The sequence below is a fragment of the Salvia splendens genome, chromosome 13, assembly GCF_004379255.2.
Source record: "Salvia splendens isolate huo1 chromosome 13, SspV2, whole genome shotgun sequence".
Lineage (NCBI taxonomy): Eukaryota > Viridiplantae > Streptophyta > Magnoliopsida > Lamiales > Lamiaceae > Salvia > Salvia splendens.
The window spans coordinates 25,002,928-25,026,598 of record NC_056044.1 but is presented as its reverse complement, the minus strand read 5'-3'; the positions used below and the strand labels follow the sequence as shown (position 1 = coordinate 25,026,598).

General features: G+C 35.5%; 2 protein-coding genes and 1 long non-coding RNA gene across 3 annotated transcripts; 2 read left to right on the top strand and 1 right to left on the bottom strand.

Annotated features, from left to right (window-relative positions):
• Nucleotides 1-744: 744 nt before the first annotated feature.
• LOC121762643 (kirola-like) lies at nucleotides 745-1,667 on the top strand. Its single transcript, XM_042158602.1, has 2 exons — nucleotides 745-971; nucleotides 1,182-1,667. Exons 1-2 carry the CDS (start codon nucleotides 785-787, stop codon nucleotides 1,451-1,453), a joined length of 459 nt encoding a protein of 152 aa, XP_042014536.1. The 5' UTR covers nucleotides 745-784; the 3' UTR covers nucleotides 1,454-1,667.
• On the bottom strand, nucleotides 1,298-22,342 carry LOC121762650. The gene is made up of 2 exons (XR_006042263.1): nucleotides 22,275-22,342; nucleotides 1,298-1,448 (listed from the first exon to the last, which is right to left on the bottom strand). It is a non-coding gene; the product is annotated as an uncharacterized LOC121762650 (long non-coding RNA).
• On the top strand, nucleotides 21,490-22,490 carry LOC121762641 (kirola-like). The gene is made up of 2 exons (XM_042158600.1): nucleotides 21,490-21,744; nucleotides 22,008-22,490. Exons 1-2 carry the CDS (start codon nucleotides 21,558-21,560, stop codon nucleotides 22,277-22,279), a joined length of 459 nt encoding a protein of 152 aa, XP_042014534.1. The 5' UTR covers nucleotides 21,490-21,557; the 3' UTR covers nucleotides 22,280-22,490.
• Nucleotides 22,491-23,671: the final 1,181 nt, after the last annotated feature.

Below are 23,671 nucleotides of genomic sequence, written 5' to 3'. Positions count from 1 at the left end.
AAGTTCATTCTCACATCAATTATAAAATTATATTTTCTCTCACCACTTAACACACAAAATAATATCTCATAAAATCCCGTGCCATCTCCCAAGTGTGACATCTACTATGGGATGGAGGGAATACATTACTAGCTAAGAATGTGAATATCTTGAGTAAAACGAAGAAAGTAATTTTTTTCTCTATAATGAGATGAGTCATATGCTCCACTGTCCTCCAAAAATTAGTCTTATTTTCTCTTTCTATTTGTCTACCAAAATTAGTCCTATACTAAAAATAAAAATGAATTGTTACTTTCAATTATTACTTACTTTGTATATTTATCTCTCCTATTTTATTTATATTTTATTTTTTATTTCTTTTACTCTCCTCATTTAATCTTTTTATCTTTTATATTTTTATTATTTCGCATGATATCTGATTATTTTTGGAGGATTGAGGAGAGAGGGGATTAAAATATTTGAAAAATGACAGCATATCTCATCTGTGCCATCATATAGCTCTGGGCGGAGCAAAATGATTAATAATTATTAAAAAAAAGGACGCAATGATGAATAACTAAAAATAATTAAAATAAACTTTACAAGGGACCCCATGAGGCCGATTACAAAAAATAATATTTTCATATAGATAAAAAAAAGGAAAAAAATTTGGAAACTTAGACTAAAATATTACAATTGGGATGATCACGTGAGCCTCGCCTATATAAAGGGAAGATGGCAAAGACCCTTCTCTTCACCTGCAATATATCTAGATAATATATTCATACTATATATTTACCTTGAGATGGGATTACATGGGAAATTGGTTGCAGCAATAGAATTCAAAGCCGGTGGAGATGTATTCCACGAATTTGTAAAGCACAGGCCACATCAGGTTTCCACAATTAGCCCTGAAATAGTAAAAGGATGCGATCTTCACGAGGGTGAATTTAGTCATGTTGGTTCTATCATTTGCTGGGATTATATCCATGGTATGTATTCATGATAATTAGATATGGAGTACTACAATTCATGTAGTACATCTTTATTTGATTATAAAGTGCATACTAAAATTCAGATAAATTGACCTAATTTTTTTAGTATTTTTAGTCCCACGTCAACTTATAAGTAAAGGAGCTATAAAACACTATAAAAAAGCACCCATTTGCAATAAAAATAAAAACGTTGTGTGCAACATGCAGATGGAAAAGTGAAGAAAGCAAAACAAGTGATTCAGTTAATTGATGAAGAGAAAAAACTGATCCAATATAAGGTGATTGAAGGAGACTTGTTGGAGCTTTACAAAGATTTTGTTATAACAAGTCACATAGAGACAAAGGATGGCATTGATTTGGTGACAAGCACCTTCGAATACGAGATGGTAAATGAGGATGTGGAGCATCCCTTTTCAACTCTCTCATTGGTCGTTGACGTCATCAAAGCTGTTGAAACTCATCACCTTGCCCAACCTTGAATCTACTCTGTCATATTTTAAATTAATTATGATGGTTTGCTTGTGCATCGTTGAACTCAATAAGAGTGTTTCTACCGTGTGCCTGATTGTGTGTGAGAGAAACCCACTTTGTTGTGTATGTTTATTTGTGGCACTTGTTTTTCCTATTTGATATTGAGTGTAGTTTGTTTGTGTTTATTACTTCTAGTATATAGTGCTATGAATGTTTATTTTATTGGGACTATAGGGGATATTCCTTACAGTTACAGAAATCGGTTAAGACATTCTCTATATAAGTACGTAGGAGTACGGTCCAATTTTTAAAAATATTAGCAAAAAAATATCATCTGTATAGCTTTAACAATATTAAATAGATTATTAAAATATGTGATTTTTTTTATTGAGGTTCGAGGTAACGTTACGAAAACTAAGAATTTGAAATTAGTATTTTAGAATGTCTAAAATTAAAATTAGAAATAAAATGTGTAAATACAATTAGTAATAGTATATTATATATCAAATTTTAATTTATCGAATATTATTGTGAGGTAAGCTAAGAAAAATAATATTACTATTTTATAAAGGCGCAAAGAAAACATTAAATATATAATATTAAGTAGATAAGTTAAGAACATAGCATAATTTATTTTATTAATGATGATTACTATTTCACTAATGATTATTACTCCCTCCGTCTTATTCAAGATGACCGTCTTTCCTATTTTGTTTGTCCCCAATCAAGATGGTCACTTTCCAATTTTGGAAATAACCTCTTCTCTCATCTCTCCTCATTAAAATATTCAACTACCTTTTTATTCTCTACTTTGTTCCACCTAACAACACTTTCTAAAATCTCGTGCCACTCAAGAATGTGGTCATCTTGAGTGGGACGGAGGGAGTACTATTTCATGATTATTTTACTTTCTTTAATGATTCATTCTAATAAAATAGATTGATATTAAAAATGTATTCTTGATGTTTCTCAACTTATTATCATTATCAGTTACTACTATTTCTTTATTCATTCTAATAAAATAGTTTGATTAAAAATTTATTCTTGATGTTTGTCAACTTATTATCAGTTACTATTTCTGGATTCTCGAGGCATTACATTTCTAAGACCATCTCCAAGAAAAAAAAAGTAAATTGAGAAGGTATATTTTTCATGTACCTTCTCAAAAAGATAATTAGACTCTAAGAGTATTGGCAATGGTGGCCGATCGCAAGGGCCGAGCGATCCGCCACCCCATTGTGGAGAGGGTCCGATCTCCCATCCCATGCGGCTTCTTGTGTTGATAGGTTATATGGCGCTGTATAGAAATCTCATAATATTTGCAGAATTCAGGACTCAGTGGCATGTTGCTCGGTGCTTCTTTGTTGTTGTATAAAAACGAAACTAAATATTTGGTATATATTTTTAAATGCACGGAGTATATTTTATTATTCATTTATTTGCTTCATCATGGAAGTTAATGAAATCCACAAATTAACATATTGAGAACGAGAGTTAGTGCTTTCACACAGCGGCCTGTGAGAAAATAAAATGCTAATTTTCTTTTTCTTTAATGACAAAGAAAATGAGTTTAGAAAAAAATGACAAAGAAATCCGATTTTCTCTTGCAATTAAGAAAAAAAATGACAAAGAAAACCAAAAATTGAGTTTATGCTTACTCTCGACTCATTACGTACATTAGCCCTAGTCTAGATATCTCTTGGAATGGTTGTGTCGCCGGCACATGGTGGTGGTCGCTTGTGGCTTTGGACAGATTGTATCATTTACTTTCTTAAAATTAATAAAATTTATCTTATTGGTTTTAAAAAAAATTATAAAATATATTGTGTTTATATAATTGTTAATTATTCTCCCAACCTTTTGTTACTGACATGAATGAACTATCGTTTGTTTAATAGTTTTATAAGTTTCTTTGGGTTCAATTCTTGTCTCTGATGTGTAATTACATTTGTTATTGTAGAAGACGTTTTTGATAGTATAATAAAATCTAAATTTCTAATGTTGTATGTACGTAGCAATTAGGTTAATAATTATAAAAACTAAGAAGTTAGATGAAAACATAGAAGACAAATTTAGGATTCTTGCTTATTTCATCTAAAGGAATTGTGAATGGTGACTAATGTTGTATTTAGCTATTAGGTTACGCATGTTGGAATCTATGTCCGGTTAAAGGATTTTGACCAATTATAATTTTAACGAGACATTTAATTTTATGAAATTAAATGATATAGCGTCGATCTACGTTCGAAGTAGATGACCGTGGTATATTCATTTTCTCAAATCCGATTCAGGGTGAGTGAGAAATAATGGATTAAAGTTGTGCAAAATTGCAAGCTATTTAAATGAGCTATGAGAAAAGCTATGGGATTAATTAAGAGAGTTAATTATCCCACATTGAAACTTACAACCTTATTAATCAAGTATTTAATAAGAAGGATTATTCCATGTAATAATTCTAGTGGACTAAGATGGGCTGTAGAGCTCACACGCGCGTGTCGCCGCCGCCCGCCCCGCTGTGAGCCGCCGCGAGCACGTGCCCGTGTCCTTGTCCTTGTCCTTGGGTGGTCTTTGGACTGTTCTTTGGGCCTGATTGTGGGGCTTGGTGCTTGGGTTCGACCCGAGGATGATCTAGTTCTTTTTAGACCACCACCGTTTCCACGTCAGGGAGCTAAATGGGATGACACCTCATCAATATGACGTGGATGAATTCCACGTTGTGAGCGGACCTAGACGCCCATCGTGTCCCGGTACGTCTGTCTAGGAGCAGCCTCTCGTATCGCCTTGTAACGGTCGGAGGTTATGGTCTTGCAATGATGACAACCATCATAGCTGTTGAACCCTGCAGTGGACTGAGCCTATAAATAGGCTAGCCATTCCATGCATTTCATACACCACTCACAAAGCATTTTGCACCATAAGCTCTCTCCCTCTCTGCATTGTCTTTCTGTCGAAGCTCTGTCCTCTCCTCCATCAAGTTTGCCGGTGCTCTGCTGATAGCGGTGCAGCTTCACCAAAGACGTAGCCGTTTTATCTTTGGTGACGAAACGCCAATCCGAGAGCACTACCGGGGCTTATCTTATCTTGCGGAAAGAGGACTCCTCGACTCGGCTTTTCCTTCTTTTCGGTTTACTGTTTTGAATTTGTTATTGTAATTTTGTTTTAGTTCTTCTTTCTGTATTCCTTCTTTTGGGTTGTATTATGCTCGGCTTTTATCTCTTGTACTCCAGAAACCAACAATCACAAGACGAGATAACTTGCCTTTGAAGGAATTTGGACCTTTAACTGAATCTAATTACTTTCGAAACTTAATAACGTTGTTTGGAGATGTCGACTGACTTCAATACCGTCGCTGCCACCACCGACTCCGCAACTCCCTCCACCATGTCGACCACTGCACCGGTCAACACGTCGTCAAATCCGACGATGATGCCCACCTCCCGGGTTCACTACCTCTTCATCAACAACCTTATTGGGGTTCATGACCCCCTTTGGACTCACTGGTGGATCCACCTCGAGTGGATCGATTGGTTCCACTTTTAGTGGTTCCATAGGATCCTTTAATGGATCAGGTGTTGGGCCCTTCGGGTTCAACACGGGTGGTGGTTCCTTCGGGTCCGGTACGACCATGGTGGCCTCTATGCGCAACATGAATGGTAGGGGCTCTATGCCCAACCAAAATGTTGGTCCCTTCGGGGGCAACGGAATCGGTTCATTTCATGGACCAGGCACGACATCATTGGCACCAAGAATGATGCCACCCGCCGAGAAACCACCAAAATTTGGAGGATCAGACTTCCAAATGTGGTATCAAAAGATGTTGTTCTACTTGACAACATTGGGCGTCGCCAAATTCCTCACGAAAAACGAGCCACCCACCCCAAGTGATCAAGAGACGAGGATCGAGGTCATGGCAGATTATGAAGCTTGGCAGAAAGGAGATTACCTTTGTAAAAATTTCATTCTAAGCGCATTAGATGATAGTTTGTACAATGTATACTTCGTTGTAACCACATCAAAAGAGATGTGAGAAAGCCTAGAAAAGAAGTATATCATAGATAATGCAGGTAATGAAAATTTTGTAGTAGCCAAATTTTTGGACTACAAAATGGTCGACTCTCGACCCGTTATGGAACAAGTTCAAGAGTTTCTAATGCTCATGCATGCACTTGTGGCCGAAGGGATGACCTTGCCCGACAACTTCACAAGATGCGAGATAATTGAGAAGCTTCCTCCTAGTTGGACGGACTTCAAGAGCTACCTCAAGCACAAGCGAAAGAGGATGACCCTTGAAGACTAGACCGTGAAATTGCACACAAAAGCGACCAAAAGGCTAAGGGCTACAGCCCACTTGATGCAAAATCCAACTTGTTGGAGAGGGACGGTCCCTCCAACAAACGCCCTCGCCCAAGTCGTCCCAATAATAAGGACAAAGGGAAGGGAAAACAACCTGCAAAGAAATTTGAAGGCGACTGCTACAAATGTGGCAAACCTGACCAATTTTCCAAAGACTGCCGAAGCAAGAAGAAGAAGCTGGCTGCCCACGTCGTTGAGCAGGAGTTCAAGGACTGGGATGAGAGTGACCTCATTGTTGTGGTCACCGAAGAAGTGAACCTTGTTGATAACAAGGGTGGCTGGTACATTGACACCGGTGCTACTGCTCATGTCTACTCCGACAAGAGCAAATTTACCACCTACAATGCTGTTGAAGGGAGGAAGATTAACATGGGGAATCAAGCATCATCCGAAGTCCTTGGCATTGGAAATGTTATCCTCATGATGACGTTCGGTGTCACAATCACTTTGAAGGATGTGCTGCATGTCCCGGACATCCGCAAGAACCTAGTGTCAGGATCAATACTAGTTAATAAGGGGTTTAAACTTGTATTTGAGTCCGATATGTTTGCATGGGAAGTCCCTCGGAAAAGGTTATGTAACCGATGGACTTTTCAAGCTTAGTGTGGCTACACGCCTTGTCCCAAAGCCATTGGCTAATAATAATAAAGCATCTACTTCCTCTTACTTGACCGAGTGTTCAAATTTGTGGCATTGTATATTGGGACATGTAAATTCAAAAGCCATTAAAAGATTAGTAAATTTATATTTTTTAAAGGCAAATGAAGTGGATACCCAAGACAAATGTGAAATATATCTTGAAGCTAAAATGACTAAGTTACCGTTTCACTCAGTTGAACGGAACACAAAACCCCTTGAATTAATTCACAAGGATGTATGTGATTTAAAGTTAGTGCAAACTAGAGGTGGTAAAAAGTACTTTATCACTTTTATAGATGATTGCTCAAGATATTGCTACATTTATCTTTTAAGAAGTAAAGATGTGCAATAGAAGCGTTCAAAAATTATAAGAACGAAATTGAGAATCAACTTGGTTGTAAAATCAAAGCGATTCGAAGTGATAGAGGAGGCGAATATGTAGCCCCGTTTGAGAAGTTATGCAACGCAAGTGGTATAATTCATCAAACAACTGCTCCATACTCACCACAATCTAATGGTGTTGTAAAACGCAAAAATCGAACTCTAAAAGAGAAGATGAATGCGCTGCTACTCAGTTCAGGATTTCCCCATAACATGTGGGGGAAGCTGTCTTGACGGCAAACTATATCCTAAACAAAATCTCACTCAAAGGAAAAGACATCACTCCTTATGAGTTGTGGAAAGAAAGGAAGCCATCCTACAAATACCTCTAAGTGTGGGGGTGTTTGGCGAAAGTAATGGTTCCTCCACCCAAAGAAGTTACAATTGGCCATAAAACAATTGATTGTATCTTCATTGGATATGCACTTAACAGTAATTTATATTGATTTGTTGTTCACAAGTCTGAAATATCGATTGTGACAGTAGGAACAACAATCGAGTCAAGGAATGCCGTATTTCTAGAAAATACATTTCCTTGCAAAGACAAAGAAGAGGTCGCAACCAATTCTGAGACGAGAATTAAAGATGAAACCACTAGTTCTAAATCAGTGGATGAAGAACCTCAATCGCGAAAGCGAGAAAGGCCTGATCCAAGTGATGCAGTACTAAGACGTGGTAGTAGGGTCAGAACGCCAAAATCATTTGGTCCTGACTACATTGCTTTCATGTTGGATGAAGAACCAACATCAATAAAAGTAGCCTTTGATGGCCCAGACTGGCTACATTGGAGAGAAGCTGTTCAAAGCGAAATTGACTCAATTTTGCTAAACCACACTTGGGTGTTGGTTGATCTACCCGAATGTGCTACACCTTTAGGGTGTAAATGGGTACTTAAAAGGAAATTTAAGGCCGATGGAACAATGGATAAATATAAAGCCCGACTGGTAGTAAAGGGTTTTAAACAAAAGGAATGATATGACTTCTTTGATACCTATTCACCTGTAACGAGGATTACATCTATCCAAGTGCTTCTTGCGATTGCTGCACTGCATAATCTTGAGATTCATTAAATGGATGTAAAGACTGCGTTTCTAAATTGTGAATTAGAAGATGAAACCTATATGGAACAACCCGAAGGGTTTGTAGTACCTGGACAAGAGAAAAAGGTATGCAAACTGGTGAAGCCCCTATATGGATTGAAACAAGCGCAAATTTGATAATGTGATGTTATGAAATGGGTTTAAAATCAACGAATGCGACAAATGTGTCTATATTAAGAACACGGATAATGGATGTGTGATAATGTGTCTTTACGTTGATGACATGTTAATCATGGGTAGTAATACTCAAGTAATTAACGAGACAAAAGCCATGTTAAAGAGAAACTTTGACATGAAAGACATGGGTCTAGCCGATGTAATTCTTGGAATGAAAATTCTAAGAACATCTAATGGAATCATCTTAACACAATTTCATTATGTTGAGAAAATTTTGAAGAAATTTAATGCCTATGATGGCGCGCCGGTTAAGACTCCAATTGAACTCGACGCTCACTTGAGCAAAAACAAAGGCGAACCCATTGCACAAGAAGAATATGCACGGGTCATTGCTTGTGTCATGAACAAGTTGAATCGTTACACGAGTAATCCAAGCAAAGAGCATTGGAGAGCTCTAGTAAGGGTTTTGAGATATTTAAAACATAAGGGTACTGTGATGCGAATTGGATATCTGACAACAAAGACTTACTTTCAACAAGTGGATATGTATTTACTATTGGGGGTGGTGCTGTCTCGTGGAAATCCACGAAACAGACATGCATAGCCCGTTCAACCATAGAATCGGAATTCATAGCTTTAGTTAAAGCTGGGAAAGAAGCCGAGTAGCTTAAGCACTTCCTTGAAGATATTCCAAGTTGGTCTAAGCCAGTGCCACCAGTGCTGATCCACTGTAATAGCCAAGCTGCTATTGGAAGGGAAAACAATGGCTTCTATAACGGTAAGTCTCGACATATTCGTCGACGACATAATAACGTGAGACATTTGATCATAGCAGGGGTGATTACAATTGACTATGTAAAGTCAATAAATAATCTATCTGATCCGCTAACCAAATGGTTAAACCGTGATCAAATGGACAACTTGCTAGAGGGAATGGGTTTGAAATCCACAAACTAAAGAATTGTCATAGTGGTAACCCAACCATGATGACTGGAGATCACAAGAACTTGGTTCAACGGGAAAACTAAGCTTTGAGAGTTCGTGTGAAACACTTATCTATATCTGTTCCCTAGAGAGCAATAGATTGTTGAAAACTTGCCTAGTGGTGAAGTTAAGTCTATGACTTTTAATGATTCCTAAGGATCTCAAGGAGATTAAGTTCTCAAGAAGACCGAGTAGGGCAAGATACTCGACTAGGAATCACCTATGTAAGTGTGAAGTGTGGCCGCTTCAAATAAACACACTTATGAATCCAAAGTGGTGTCCAAGGCCGCAAAGGGCACAAAACGTGAGAACGAATGAGGTTGAGGTGTTTAAGTGTTAACACCATTGTCTCGGTGCATGCCGTGGAGGAATAGTTCAAAGCATCGCACTACTAGGCCGCTTGTGTATCCGATGGCGTTGACTATGGATGGTTAAAAGCTAAAAAACTACCTATCCTTCTGCTTATATACCTCTCGAGGTTTGATCTTGTGTCTGCATGCATATGCATTTGGCTATTTCCACTCATGTGGGGGATTGTTGGAATCTATGCCCAGTCAAAAGATTTTGAACAATTATAATTTCAACGAGACATTTAATTTTATGAAATTAAATGATATAGCATCGATCTACGTTCGGAGTAGATGACCGTGGTATATTCATTTTCTCAAATCCGATTCCCGGTGAGTGAGAAATAATGGATTAAAGTTGTGCAAAATTGCAAGATAATTAAATGAGCTATGCGAGAAGCTATGAGATTAATTAAGAGAGTTAATTATCCCACATTAGAAGTTACAACCTTATTAATCAATTATTTAATCAGAAGGATTATTCCATGTAATAATTCTAGTGGACTAAGATGGGTTGTAGAGCCCACACGCGAGAGCCGCCGCCGCCCGCCCTGCCGCGAGTTACGAGCAATTGGCAATTGGCAATTGAGTGGTCTTGGCAATGGGCTGTAGAGCCCACACGCGAGAGCCGCCGCCGCCGCCCCGTGCCCTTGGACTTGGACTTGGACTTGGACTTGTGGACTTGGACTTGGACTTGGACTTGGACTTGGATCTTGGCAATTGGCAATTGAGTGGTCTTTGGACTGTTCTTTGGGCCTGGTCGTGGGGCTCGGTGCTTGGGTTCGACCCGAGGCTGGTCTAGTTCTTTTTAGACCACCACCGTTTCCACGTCAGCGAGCCAAGTGAGATGACTCCTCGTCAATATGACGCGGTAAAGCCAACGTGGCTGATACATGATGAAGTCCACGTTGTGAGCGAACCTAGACGCTAAGCGTGTCCCGATACGTCCATCTAGGAGCAGCCTCTCCAGCTCTCGTAACGCCTTGTAACGGTCTGCAGTGGACTGAGGTCTTGCAATGTTGACAGCCATCATGGCTGTAGACCCCTGCAATGGACTGAGCCTATAAATGGGCTAGCCATTCCATGCATTTCATACACCATTCACAAAGCATTTTGAATCATAAGCTCTCTCCCTCTCTGCATTTTCTCTCTGTCGAGGCTCTGCCCTCTCCTCCATCCAGTTTGCCGGAGCTCTACTGATAGCGGTGCTACTTCACCAGTGACGTAGCCGTTTTATCTTTTAGGACGAAACGCCAATCCGAGAGCACTACCAGGGCGTATCTCGTCTTGCGGAAAGAGGACTCATCGACTCGGCTTTTCCTTCTTTACGGTTTACTGTTTCGAATTTGTTATTGTAATTTCGTTTCAGTTCTTCTTTCTGTATTTCTTCTTTTGGGTTGTATTACACCCAGCTTTTATCCCTTGTACTCCAGAAACCAACAACGCATTTGTAGTATTGTTAAACTAATGATTATTAACCCCTTGCTATTGTGTTTACCTAACATCAAGTTTAAACTGAATCAAATTGAAAAACTGAAAAACGTAATCAAATTTAAAATTTCAGTTTTGAATAGTGTGTAGTATGTTTATTTTTTTGTGTAATGTGTGTATTTTGTGTATAGTTTATGTAGTGTGTTTATTTTATGTATATCGTGTGTACGTGTGTGTGTATTGTGTGTGGTGTGTGTATTTTATGTATAGTGTGTACAGTGTGTGTATATTGTGTGCAATGTGATATATTTTGTATAATGTGTGGAGTGTGTATTTTTTGTAAAATGTGTGTAGTGTGTGGAATGTGTGTAGTTTGTGATAGTGTGTGTGCAGTATGTATATTTTGTGTATAGTGTGTGTATTTTGTGTATAGCATGCGTAGAGTGTACAGTGTGTGTATAGTATGTGTATTTTATGTAAAGTGTGTGTGAGTGTGTATTTTATGTACAGTGTGACAAATTTTTCAAATTCAATTTCATTTTAATTATTCCATTGTACTAAACATAGGATTTGGAATTGAATTGCATAAATTCCAATTTCAATTCAATTCTTATTTCGTATAACAAACGGAGCCTAAGGAAATTTGAGTAGCCCTCGTAGTGATATGCTAGGTCCGCACCTTGAAACAAGATGACGTTTCGGATGGGCCATGCTAATTAGTAGGCCATTTTCGCCATCAACGATTTTGCCAACAACATTTATTTTGTGGTTTAAGCATTTGTCCCTACCCACAAAAGTAAAAGTTAGAGTAAAAGTAAAAGTTAGAGTAAATGTAAATGTAAATGTAAATGTAAATGTGAATGTGAATGTAAATGTAAATGTTTTATCACCACACTTTTTTTACATTGAAATTGCCTCGGGTTTTACGTCTACACAGAAACTCATAACACTTGATATATAATCGCCCACGTGTATAATCCAGCTTTATTGAGAGCTATTTTTTTTTTTGCCTTTTTATACCATAGTATTTTCTTAGATGAACACATATGTACTAGATGTTCAAAACCAGACTTTCTATCCTTACCTGTCTATCACATTTATTTTTAAGAATATACTTGGTTTATCACTTTCAGATTTTAAGAATATATTAGATGCTATGTATAGAATATGGAAAGCTATTATATATATAAAATAAACCTTAACTTTTTATAAACGAAGTATATTAACATGGAAAGCTAATTATATGGAGTGTATTAAAAAGATCAAAAACTGTCTTGAAACAAAATAAGATTCTGGTTAGGAAATCCTAGAAACTGAAAAGCCTATTGTTTTCTATGGTTAGAAAATCTTAGGAACTCAATATGAAATAAAATAGTAAATTAGGAAATTATAATTAAATCCAAGAAAAATAGTAAAACGATTATTTTCACAAACTAGGAAATTAGTTTTGCTTCGTAAGTATCATGAGAATTTCAAGTCATTTAGAGAATGTTTTCGACATCGTCGTCATCGGCTGAAATCCCATAATATATTTCAAAATTTTAATGCTCCTACTCTTTACAGAAATTGCGTCAATATTTTTATAATTTTAATGCTCCTAATCTTTCACTTTATACTAAAACCTACATCCCCTCGTAAAATACATTAAAATACCATTAAAATACACGGAATCTCAAACAAGGTAAGATGAGTAAGAGTTGAAGGTTTCCTCATAAAATTAGAATTTGGAAGAAGTTGGAGATTAAACAACACTAAAATTTTATCCACTTTCTTCTTCACCCTTGATCGATTTTTTTCGGTGGGGTCTTTGGTAATGGCATGCATGTGTCCTCAATGGTGTAAAAACATGACACCACTACTAGCTGAAGAACGAAAATTATGGCTGAGATCTTTTCGTGTTCAAAATTTGTTAATTACTACTCATACTATATGTAACTATATTACAATGTGTTAAAAACAAATTACCTCATTCCAAAAAAAGAGCACATTGAGTGACACAAGTCTTAATGCATAATTAATAAAATTGGACAGTGATAAAAGAAAAGTAATTTGAATATTGTTAATAGAACATGTGCCCCTATTTTAGAGGAAAAAGTTATCGAAAGTTGAAGTGTCTCCTTTTATTATGAGACGAACCAAAATATAAAAAATAGTCTATTTTTATAGGAAATTGCAAACTTAAACAATTAATACTATGTATAGCAAAATCAATAATGAATTAAGCCACGGCTTCATAAAGTTAATCATCAAAAATCAACAAGAAAAAGTCGTTTCGTCTTTCCGATGTTTAATCGCTAGCTTTTCGAAATCTATCCCATCAATAACCAATCCCATCAATAACCGATTACTAGTACATGCAATTTATTTATAGAGTAATAAATTTTAGTACTCCCTACGTCCATAATAGATGTCACACTTTCATTTTTAGTTTGTCTCATAAAAGATGTCACATTTCCATTTTTGAAAAAAGTTTCCTCTCATATTTATATAAAAATTATATTTTTCTCCCTCCATTTAAAACACAAAACAAAACCTCCTAAAATCACGTATCGTCCCACAAGTGTGACATCTTTCATGGGACGAAGGGAGTAGTATATTACTCCCTCCCTTCCTTAATAGTGGTGTTACTTTTCAATACGAGACTTAAAAGAAAATTTATTTTGGGTGAGTTAAGTAAAACGAGAATAAAATAGAAAGGAAAAAGGTAAAGAGATGAAAAGAGAACAAAGCAAGAGAAAAGAAATTTTTACCAAAAAAGGAAATGACTCAGCTACATTGGGACAATCCATGAATCTAAAAAGGAACACGACTCAACTACAGAGAGACAAATGAAGTACAAAATAATCTATGTTTATATTGTATAAATAAATATACTCCATCCATCCACAAAAAATAGATAAAGTTGTAAATGACACGGATTTTAATACGTAATAATTGAAGTAAGAGAGAGAGGAGTAAAATGTGGTGGAAGTAGTGTTAGTAGATTATGAGGTCCACGTTTTAAATGATGTGTATGATTTTATTAGTTTAAACTTTCTATTTTTAGAATTAGTCTAATTTTGGTGAACAATAAAAATGGTAAAACTTATCTATTTTACGGAGAAAATATATAAGATCATCAGAATAAAGAGAGAACTACGTAAATAGCTATGGGACAATCCCATTTGCTTTTCCGCGGTACCTGATATATTTTATTAGCACCAATAGTACTTGGACAATAAGGGTAATCACGTTTTTTGTTTTTTTTTTTTATTTTTTTTATTTTTTTTATTTTTTTTTATTTATTTTTTATTCCCGTAATCACGTTTTTTGTCCCTGTGCATATTTTTAGGACTCTATCATTTTTCAATTTTTTTTTCTTTATAAAGCATATTCATCCATTATTTTACTTTTACTTTTTTATTCTCATTCTCTTACTTTACAAATCATTTTAAATTTTTATTATTTTTTAATCCTTAATCACATTATTTGAATTATATGGAAAGAAATATTAATATTCTGTATAAGCCAGAGTAATTTACAGACAGCTTATTATAAATGATGTTATCAAATTTTTTAGACATATATAAAATATTTTTTTGTCAAATTTATCATGAATAGATCTAGATACTATTTATGTTAAATATGTTTATAGGGCAAAAAAATATAAATGGTCAATAAATAAATACTTTGTAGAAATAATAAAAATTAAAAATAATTTATGAAATGAGAGAAAGAGAATAAAAGAATAAGAGAAAAACAATGGACATATATGGCCTTAAATAAAAAAAAATTGGAAAATGTAGAAATGTCCTATGAGCAAAAAGACCAAGAAAATGATTACCCCTATTATCCAAGTACTAATGGTGCTAATAAAATTTACCAGGTACCGTGTACCATGAAAGTGCAAATGCAATTGTCGTGAGAGTTCACGGTGGAATAAAAAAAATAATAACCATTTAAATTATAATATTTGATCAAATTCTGATTTGTTCCACGACCTTTAAAATTGAAATATTAAATCACAAAATTTCATTTTTTCTCAATTATCTAATTCATGCACAATATGACATCTTTTAATGATGTTCAAAACGGCGTGTTTTATTTTAATAATAATGTATAAACTTATTTTTTGTATTGTCCAAAAATTTGTTACTCTTTAATTAAATTACACTCCTAATATATAGACATATGTTATTGATGGAATTGAGTTTGAAAAGCTAGTGATTAAGCATCGGAAAGACGAAAATGACTTTTTCTCGTCAATTTTTCGATGATAAAGTCTATGAAGCTGTGAATTAATTCGATATTCATTTTGCTATACATAGAATAAATTGTTTAAGCTTGCGATTTATTATTTTTGAAAATTATATTCTCCGGTCCCATAAAAATAGACTATTTTTGCTATTTTGGTCCGTCTCATAATAAAAATAGACACTTCAATTTATAGTAATTTTTTCCTCAAAAATGCGATAGACAATACGCTCCACTGTCCATTAAAAATAGTCTTATTTTCTATTTATGTTCGTTTACCAAAATAAGTCCTATACTAAAAATGTATAGTTACTTTCAATTTATTACTACTACTTATACTTTTTTTTTAATCTTTTGCTCTTCTATTTTATCTATATTTTCTCCTTTTATTTCTTTTACTCTCCTCATTTAATCTTTTTCTCTTTTATATTTATCAATTTCGCATGCTATCTAATTATTTTTGGAGGATAGAGGTAAGACGAGATTAAAATATTTATGAAAAATGACAGCATATTCTAATCTGTGCCATCAGGCCATCCACAACGCTGTTCCTATACCGTTCCTAAATCGTTCCTTAAACTACTATTTGCGGCCCCCACTGTACTTTTTTACTCCATTCCTTAACTAAGGAACGGAACCTGCAACCCTCCGTTCCTTAGTCGTTCCTTAACCGTTCCTTAAATTACTATTCATTCAATTTCATTTCTTATTTTTATTTCCAACCCAATTCAATTAAAACAAACACACTTTATTAAAAAACACACAACATTAAAAAAATTACAACTTAAACTTAAAAAAAATAAAAAACACACAATTAAAATCCTAAAAAAATAAAAAACACATAATTAAAAGTGAAAAAATAAAAAAACTACTCCGCCGGCTAATCATCCTCCGGAGGCGGTCGAGGTTGAGGGGGAGTCGGAAGGCCAAGTTGTGTTGCCATATGCACAATTCCGTTCCACCAGGCCGCGAATTGGGCGTACGAGAAGCGGGAAGTGTCCGCCATTGTGGCGGTCATGTACGCCACCATAAGTGTGTCCGAGCCTCCCCGCGAGCCCAATCCCGAGGCCAGCTGGCTTGATTCGCCTCGGCCCTTCCTCGCTCTAGCCGCTTTCGTCCCTTGCGGCCGACGGCGCCCACGGCTGGATCCCCCGTATTCGCTGGCCGTACCCGCAAACACCTGCGGTTCACCCTCGCTGCCCTCCCCGGTGTCACCAGACGAGTAGTTGCCGCTCACCGTGTGCTTCGTGCGCTTTGAGGTTGAGCCCGAGCTGGAGCGGACACCGCCGGCCCACCTTTCCTCGTCCTTAACGAGCTGCCAAATATCAACAAATTTGAACTGTAGACCGGCGTCCTGGTGGAAGGCGCGCAAAGCCGCCCTCATAATGTCGGCGCCCGAAGCTCCGCTTTGGTAGTGCGCCGCTTCGGCCGAGTAGATGCCGCAGAATTTGTTGACCTGTAAGTCGACTCGGCCAAAGTGAGCACGGAGCATTGTATATTTGCGCTTCCCGGTCCCTTTCGGCTTAGTCTGGTGGTAGACATCACGGACCTTTTCCCAGAAGCACTTGGCGGCTTGTTGATTCCCGACGATGGGATCGTACGAGACGGTGAGCCAGGCGTTGTACACCGCCTTTGTTTCTTCGTTGCTGTACGGATGCCGGCCCAGATCCTCCGGTTCCTCCTCCTGTTCCTCCTCCTCCTCCTCCTACTCCTCGGTCGCCTCAGACGCAGCCCTGGAGCTTCCACCGCCTCGGCCTCCTCCCTGGGTGGGTTCAACGGGGATATCCTCCCGAATCTGGGACAATCCCTGAGAAGGCCGCGAGGCGGAGGGTCGAGCGTATGCATCCACATCGAAAGTGGGTGGTTGGTACCCACCCGGCGTCGCCGACCCTTGGGTGCCCGGCGACGACGAACCGGAACCACCAAGTGCGTTGTACATGGTCTCCCAATCGCCGAACGCGTTGAGATCCCACCCACCGGAGCCGCCACCGCTGTAGTTGCCGTCGCCGGACATTTTGTGAAGAGATTGAATATAAAAATTGGAGAGGAAATGAAGTTGATTTAGGAAGAATAGATGTGTAGTTGTGTGTGAAATGAGGATGAATTAGGAGTATTTATAGAATAAGAAAATAAAAAAAATAAAAAACGGTAATAATACCGTTAATTTTTTTTTTATATAAAATCAAATTTTTTTTAAAAAATAATTATTGCGTCAGCACGTGACGTCGCCCACTCGCGGGCCTGCGAGTGGACGTCACGCACGACGCGGGGGGAGAGCCATTTCGCCGAAGCGCGTGGTGGCACAGACCGTGCCGCGAGTCGTGCCTTCGGCACCCGGCACGGCATGGGAACGGAACCTCGACGAAACCATGCTCCGCAACGCGTTCCGCTGCTAAGTCGTTCCGGCGGAACGGCACGCGGAACGCCGGCGGCCCGCGTTGCGGGTGCTCTCATCTAGCTCTGGCAAGAGCAAAATGATTAATAATTACTCGTATTAAAAAAGGACGCAATGGTGAATAACTAGAAAATAATTAAAATAAACTTTACAAGGGATCCCATAAGCTTTATATATAGAGTCCGATTACAAAACATAATATTTTTATAAAGATATAAAAAGAAAAAAAAATTAGAAACTTAGACTAATATTCATATATAATTCTCGGTATTACTAACTTATCAAATATGTAATTTATTTTATATATATAATAGCTTTCAATATTCTATTAGCATCTAATATATTCTTAGAGTCTGGAAGTGATAGACCAAATATATTCTTAAAAATAAATGTGATAGCAGGTAAGGATCGAAAGTCTGGTTTCGAACATCTATAACGAAGTATATTAATATGGAAAGCTAATTATACGGAGTGTATTAAAAAGATCAAAAACTGTCTTGAAACAAAATAAAATTCTGGTTAGGAAATCCTAGAAACTGAAAAGCCTATTGTTTTCTATGGTTAGAAAATTTTAGGAACTCAATATGAAATAAAATAGAAAATTTGGAAATTATAATTAAATCCAAGAAAAATAGTAGGAACTCAATATGAAATAAAATAGAAAATTAGAAATTAGGTAAAACGATTATTTTCACAAATTAGGAAATTAGTTTTGCTTCGTAAGTATTGTGAGAATTTCAAGTCATTTTGACAATGTTTTCGACATTCGTCGTCATCGGCTGAAATCGCACAATATATTTAAAATTTTAATGCTCCTACTCTTTACAGAAATTGCATCAGTATTTTTAAAATTTTAATGCTCCTACTCTTTAACTTTATACTAAAACCTACATCCCCTCGTACGATTATACCATTAAAATACATGGAATCTCAAACACGTTAAGATGATGAGTAAGAGTTGAAGGTTTCCTCGTAAAATTAGAATTTGGAAGAAGTTGGAGACTGAAGAAGGCTAAAATTTTATCCTATTTCTTCTTCACCCTTGATCCAATTTTTTTTGGTGGGGTCTTTGGATGACTAATGACATGCTCTAAGTCATTGAGGTGATGCTAAGGTCATGAATGTGTCCTCAATGATCTAAAAACATGACACCACTACTAGCTGAAGAACGAAAATTATGGCTGAGATCTTTTCGTGTTCAAAATTTGTTAATTACTACTCATACTATATGTAACTATATTACAATGTGTTAATAACAAATTACCTCATTCCAAAAAAAAGAGCACATTGAGTGATACAAGTCTTCATACACAATTAATAAAATAGGACAGTGACAAAAGAAAAGTGATTGTAATATTATTAATAGAACATGTAGCCCCTTTACTTTAGAGAAAAAAATAATCAAAAGTTGAAGTGTCTCTTTTTATTATGAAACCAGCCAAAATATAAAAAATAGTCTATTTTTTATAGAAAATCGCAAGCTTAAACAATTAATGCTATGTACAGCAAAATCAATAACAAATTAAGTCACGACTTCATAAAGTTAATCATCAAAAAATCGACAAGAAAAAGTCTTTTCATCTTTCCGATGTTTAATCGCTAGCTTTTCGAACTCAATCCCATCAATAACCAATTACTAGTATATGCAATTTATTTATAGAGTAATAAATTTTAGTAGTATGTATATTACTTCCTCCATCTCTTAATAGTGGTGTTACTTTTCCACACGAGATTTAAAAGAAAATTTGTTTTAAGTGAGTTAAATAAAGCAATAATAGAATAGAAAGGAAAACGATAGAGAGATGAAAAGAGAGTAACGTAAGGGGAAAGAATTTTTTACTAAAAAAAATGGCTCAGCTACAGTGGGATAATCCATGAACTCAAAAAGGAATAGAACTCAGCCAGTGGCAGACGCAGGATTTAAACGCACGTTGGGGGTTCCAAACTGTGATTAAATTACGCCTTCTGCATGAATCGAACTCCCAGCCTTTTTGTTGGGAGACTAAAGTGCCAGCTAATTGCACCAACAGATCTATTTTCTTTTTTTTGACCTATAATATATACAGTAAAAGTTGTAAAACTTGGGGGTTCCATGGAGCCCAAGGCTCCACATAGGTCCGCCAGTGAACTCAGCTACTGAGGGACGAATGAGGTACAAAATAATCTATGTTTATATTTTATAAATATACTCCATCAGTCCATAAAAAATACACAAAGTTATAAATGACACTGGTTTTAATATATAATAATTGATAAAGTAAGAGAGAGAGAAAAAAAATGTGGTTGAAGTAGTGTTAGTGGATTATGGGGTCACGTTTAGAATGATGTGTATGGTTAGTATTGATTTAAAACTTTTTATTTTTAAAATTAGTCTAATTTTGATGATCACTATCCAAAATGGTAAAACTTGTCTATTTTCCGAAGGAAATATATAAGATCATCAGAATAAAGACTAAACTATGTAAATGACTTTGGATCATTGCATTTGCATTTCCGCAGTACCTGAAGGGTTATCACGTTTTTTGTCCATTTGCATATTTTTAGGACTCTACTATTTTTCAATCTTTTTATCTTTAACAGCATATTCATCCATTATTTTACTTTTACTTCTTTATTCTCATTCTCTTACTTCTACAAATCATTTTGAATTTTTATTATTTTTTAATCCTTAATCACATTTATTGAATTAGATGGAAAGAAATATTAATATTCTTGGATAAGTCAGAGTAATTTACGACAGCTTATTATAAATGATGGTATCAAATTTTTTTAGACAGATATAATATACTAATTTTTTGTCAAATTTACCATAGATCTGGAGAATACTATATAGACTACTTTTTCTATTTTGGTCCATCGTAACACTTCAATTTATAGTAACTTTTCCTTCTAAAATGAGATGGGTCATATGCTCCATTGTCCATTAAAAAATTGTCTTATTTTCTATTTAGGTTCGTTTACCAAAATAAGTCCTATATTAAAAATAATAGTTATTTTTAATTTATTACTACTATTTATACTCTTTTTCTTTCTAATCTTTTTTCTCTCCTATTATATCTATATTTTCTCCTTTTATTTCTTTTACTCTCCTCATTTAATCTTTGTGTCTTTTATATTTATTTTGCATGATATCTAATTATTTTTGGAGGACAGAGGAGAGATGAGAATAAAATATTTATAGAAAATGACAACATATTCTAATCGGTGCCATTATATTAGGGTTGGCCATTCTTGGCACGACACGATAACCCGACACAAATCCGCACGAAATTAATGGGTTTGAGTCAAAGCTTATTGGGTCCGTGCTTATCAGGTCGACACGTTAAGGAGACGAAAAATTCGTGTCGTATTCGGCTTACCTGTTAAGAAATAATATTATAATATTATTAATTTTTAGTATTTTAAAAATGATTTTTTTGTTGAATTTCTTTGCTATGAATCTATTGATTTTATTGTTCATCAGATCACATTGTGTAATCAGATTTTAGGTTTTTAATTAGACTCTTAAATGTCAGATTCACGGTTTTGTAACGTTTATTAATCAATAGAAGTTGTTATCGTGTTATTAGGTCGTGTTGTTATAGTGTCGTGTCATGTACGTGTTGTTCTCGTGTCGTGTTGACCCAAAGTGGTTCGTGTCGTTAATGAGTTCGTGTCGAGTTCGTGCCGTGTTCGAATTTGAGGGTAGCGGGTCGTGTTCGTGCTCGGGTTTGGGGTTTTCTTAACGGATCGTGTTCGTGTTTCTCCTTATTGGATCGTGTCGTTAACAGGTTAACCCGATAACGACCCAGCACGCACGATTTGCCAGCCCTACTTCATATAGCTCTGGCACGAGCAAAATGATTAATAATTACTCCTATTAAAAAAGGACGCAATGATGAATAACTAGAAAATAGTTAAAATAAAGTTTACAAGGGACCCCATAAGCTTTATAGAGTCCGATTACAAAACATAATATTTTTATATAGATAAAAAAAGGAAAAAAATTTATAAGCTTAGACTAAAATATTACAATTGGGGTAATCACGTGAGCCTCGCCTATATAAAGGGAAGATTGCAAAGAACATCTGTGTAGCCTTCTCTTCACTTGCAATTATATCTAGATAATATATTCGTATATTTTTACCTTGAGATGGGATTACATGGGAAATTGGTTGCAGCAATAGAATTCAAAGCCGGTGGAGATGTATTCCACGAACTTTTAAGGCACAAACCACATCAGATTTCCACAATTACCCCTGAATTAATAAAAGGATGTGATCTTCATGAGGGTGAATTTGGTCATGTTGGTTCTATCATTTGCTGGGATTATATCCTTGGTATGTATTCATGTGTCTCTTCCACATCATCATTATAATCACTAGATATTACTGCAATTCATGTAGTACTACATCTTTTATTTGATTATAAAGTGCGTACTAAGTTTCAGATAAATTGACCTAATTTTGTTATTATTTTTAGTCCCATGTCAACTTATAAGTAAAGGATTATGTACCATTTCACGCCTACAAAAAGATACAATTATTTGACCCTAATGAATCCTAATACTGATAAAAATAAAAACGTTGTGTGCAATATGCAGATGGAAAAGTGAAGAAAGCAAAAGAAGTGATCCAGTTAATTGATGAAGAGAAAAAACTGATCCAACTTAAGGTGATTGAAGGAGACTTGTTGGAGCTTTACAAAGATTTCGTTTTTACAAGTCACATAGAGACAAAGGATGGCATTGATTTGGTGACAAGCACCTTCGAATACGAGATGGTAAATGAGGATGTGGAGCATCCCTTTTCAACTCTCTCATTGGTCGTTGACGTCATCAAAGCTGTTGAAACTCATCACCTTGCCCAACCTTGAATCATTTCCAACTCTACAAAGGAGATGTCATGTTTTAAATTATGATGGTTTGCTTGTGCATCGTTGACTCAATAAGAGTGTTTCTACCCAGTGTGCATGATTGTGTGTGAGAAACCCACTTTGTTATGTATGTTTAAAATTTCAAGCTATTGTATGTGTGGCACTTGTTATTCTGATAAAATTTGAGTGGAGTTTGCTTGTGTTTCATTAATACTATTGCTATTCTACGAGTAGTATGCTATTCTACGAGACTATATTATATGAGTAGGGAGTTGTACGGTATTATTTTTAAATTATAGTAGTATGAAAAATATTAACTGCATAGCTTTAAAAGTATTAAATAGATTCGTAAAAGCATGTGATAATTTTTTTTTATTGAAGTAACGTTACAAAAATTAGGAATTACGAGTATTCTGAAAAGTAAAGAATTGAAAATAAATTTTTTAAATTTTAAAATAAAAAGTGTAAATAGTAAATACAATTAGTATTAGTATATCAGGGTGTGATCAATTGTTAACTCTATCTTTAATTTTGCTAAGTACAACTAATTTTAAACCATAAGATTTGTAGAGATCCAGTGGTTTATAAATTGCCATGTGTAATTTCATTTTATTATTATTTAAATTTAAAAAGATATGAAAACTATTAAAATTAGGGTTTTGGATCGAAATGTCAATATAGTGTATTAAACATATCAATACGATTCATTGAATATGTCAACACAATTTCATAATGGCATTGTATAAGCATTACATTGACATATTATGATAGCTACGTTGACATTAAATTGACTTTTAAAAAACACGAAAATTCAAGAAATTTTTTTCAAATTTTGACATCGGAACATATGCGAGTAAGATCTCATTAGAATCCTTATTGAATTATCTTTAATTTGACATAAGTTGTGTTAAAAAAATAATTTAAATTGAGATAATTATAATCATTTACAGTTTAATGATACTTTTGGTTGAATGATATTGTGCCTTGATTTCATGATTTAATGTTTATCATTTAGTTGTAGTTAGCAATTTAAGGGTGGGTTAACAATATAACATACCCCTAGAATATCATATATCAAATTTTAATTTGTCGAATATTATTGTGAGTTAAGCCAACAAAAATAATAAACACAAAGAGAATATTAAATAATATACTCCATCCGTTCCATTCAAGATGTCTGCATTCTTTAATGGCACGTGATTTTAGGTGGAGTGGTTGAGTATGATAAAGTAGAGTGATAAATGTGATTGAATATTTTAATGAGGGGAGAGGAGAGAGAAATTTGTTTCCAAATATGTAAAGTGGACATCTTTGAGTGTGACAAACTAAAATTTAATGGTGGACATCTTGAGTGTAATAGAGGGAGTATCTTTAAATATTAAGCAAATGAGT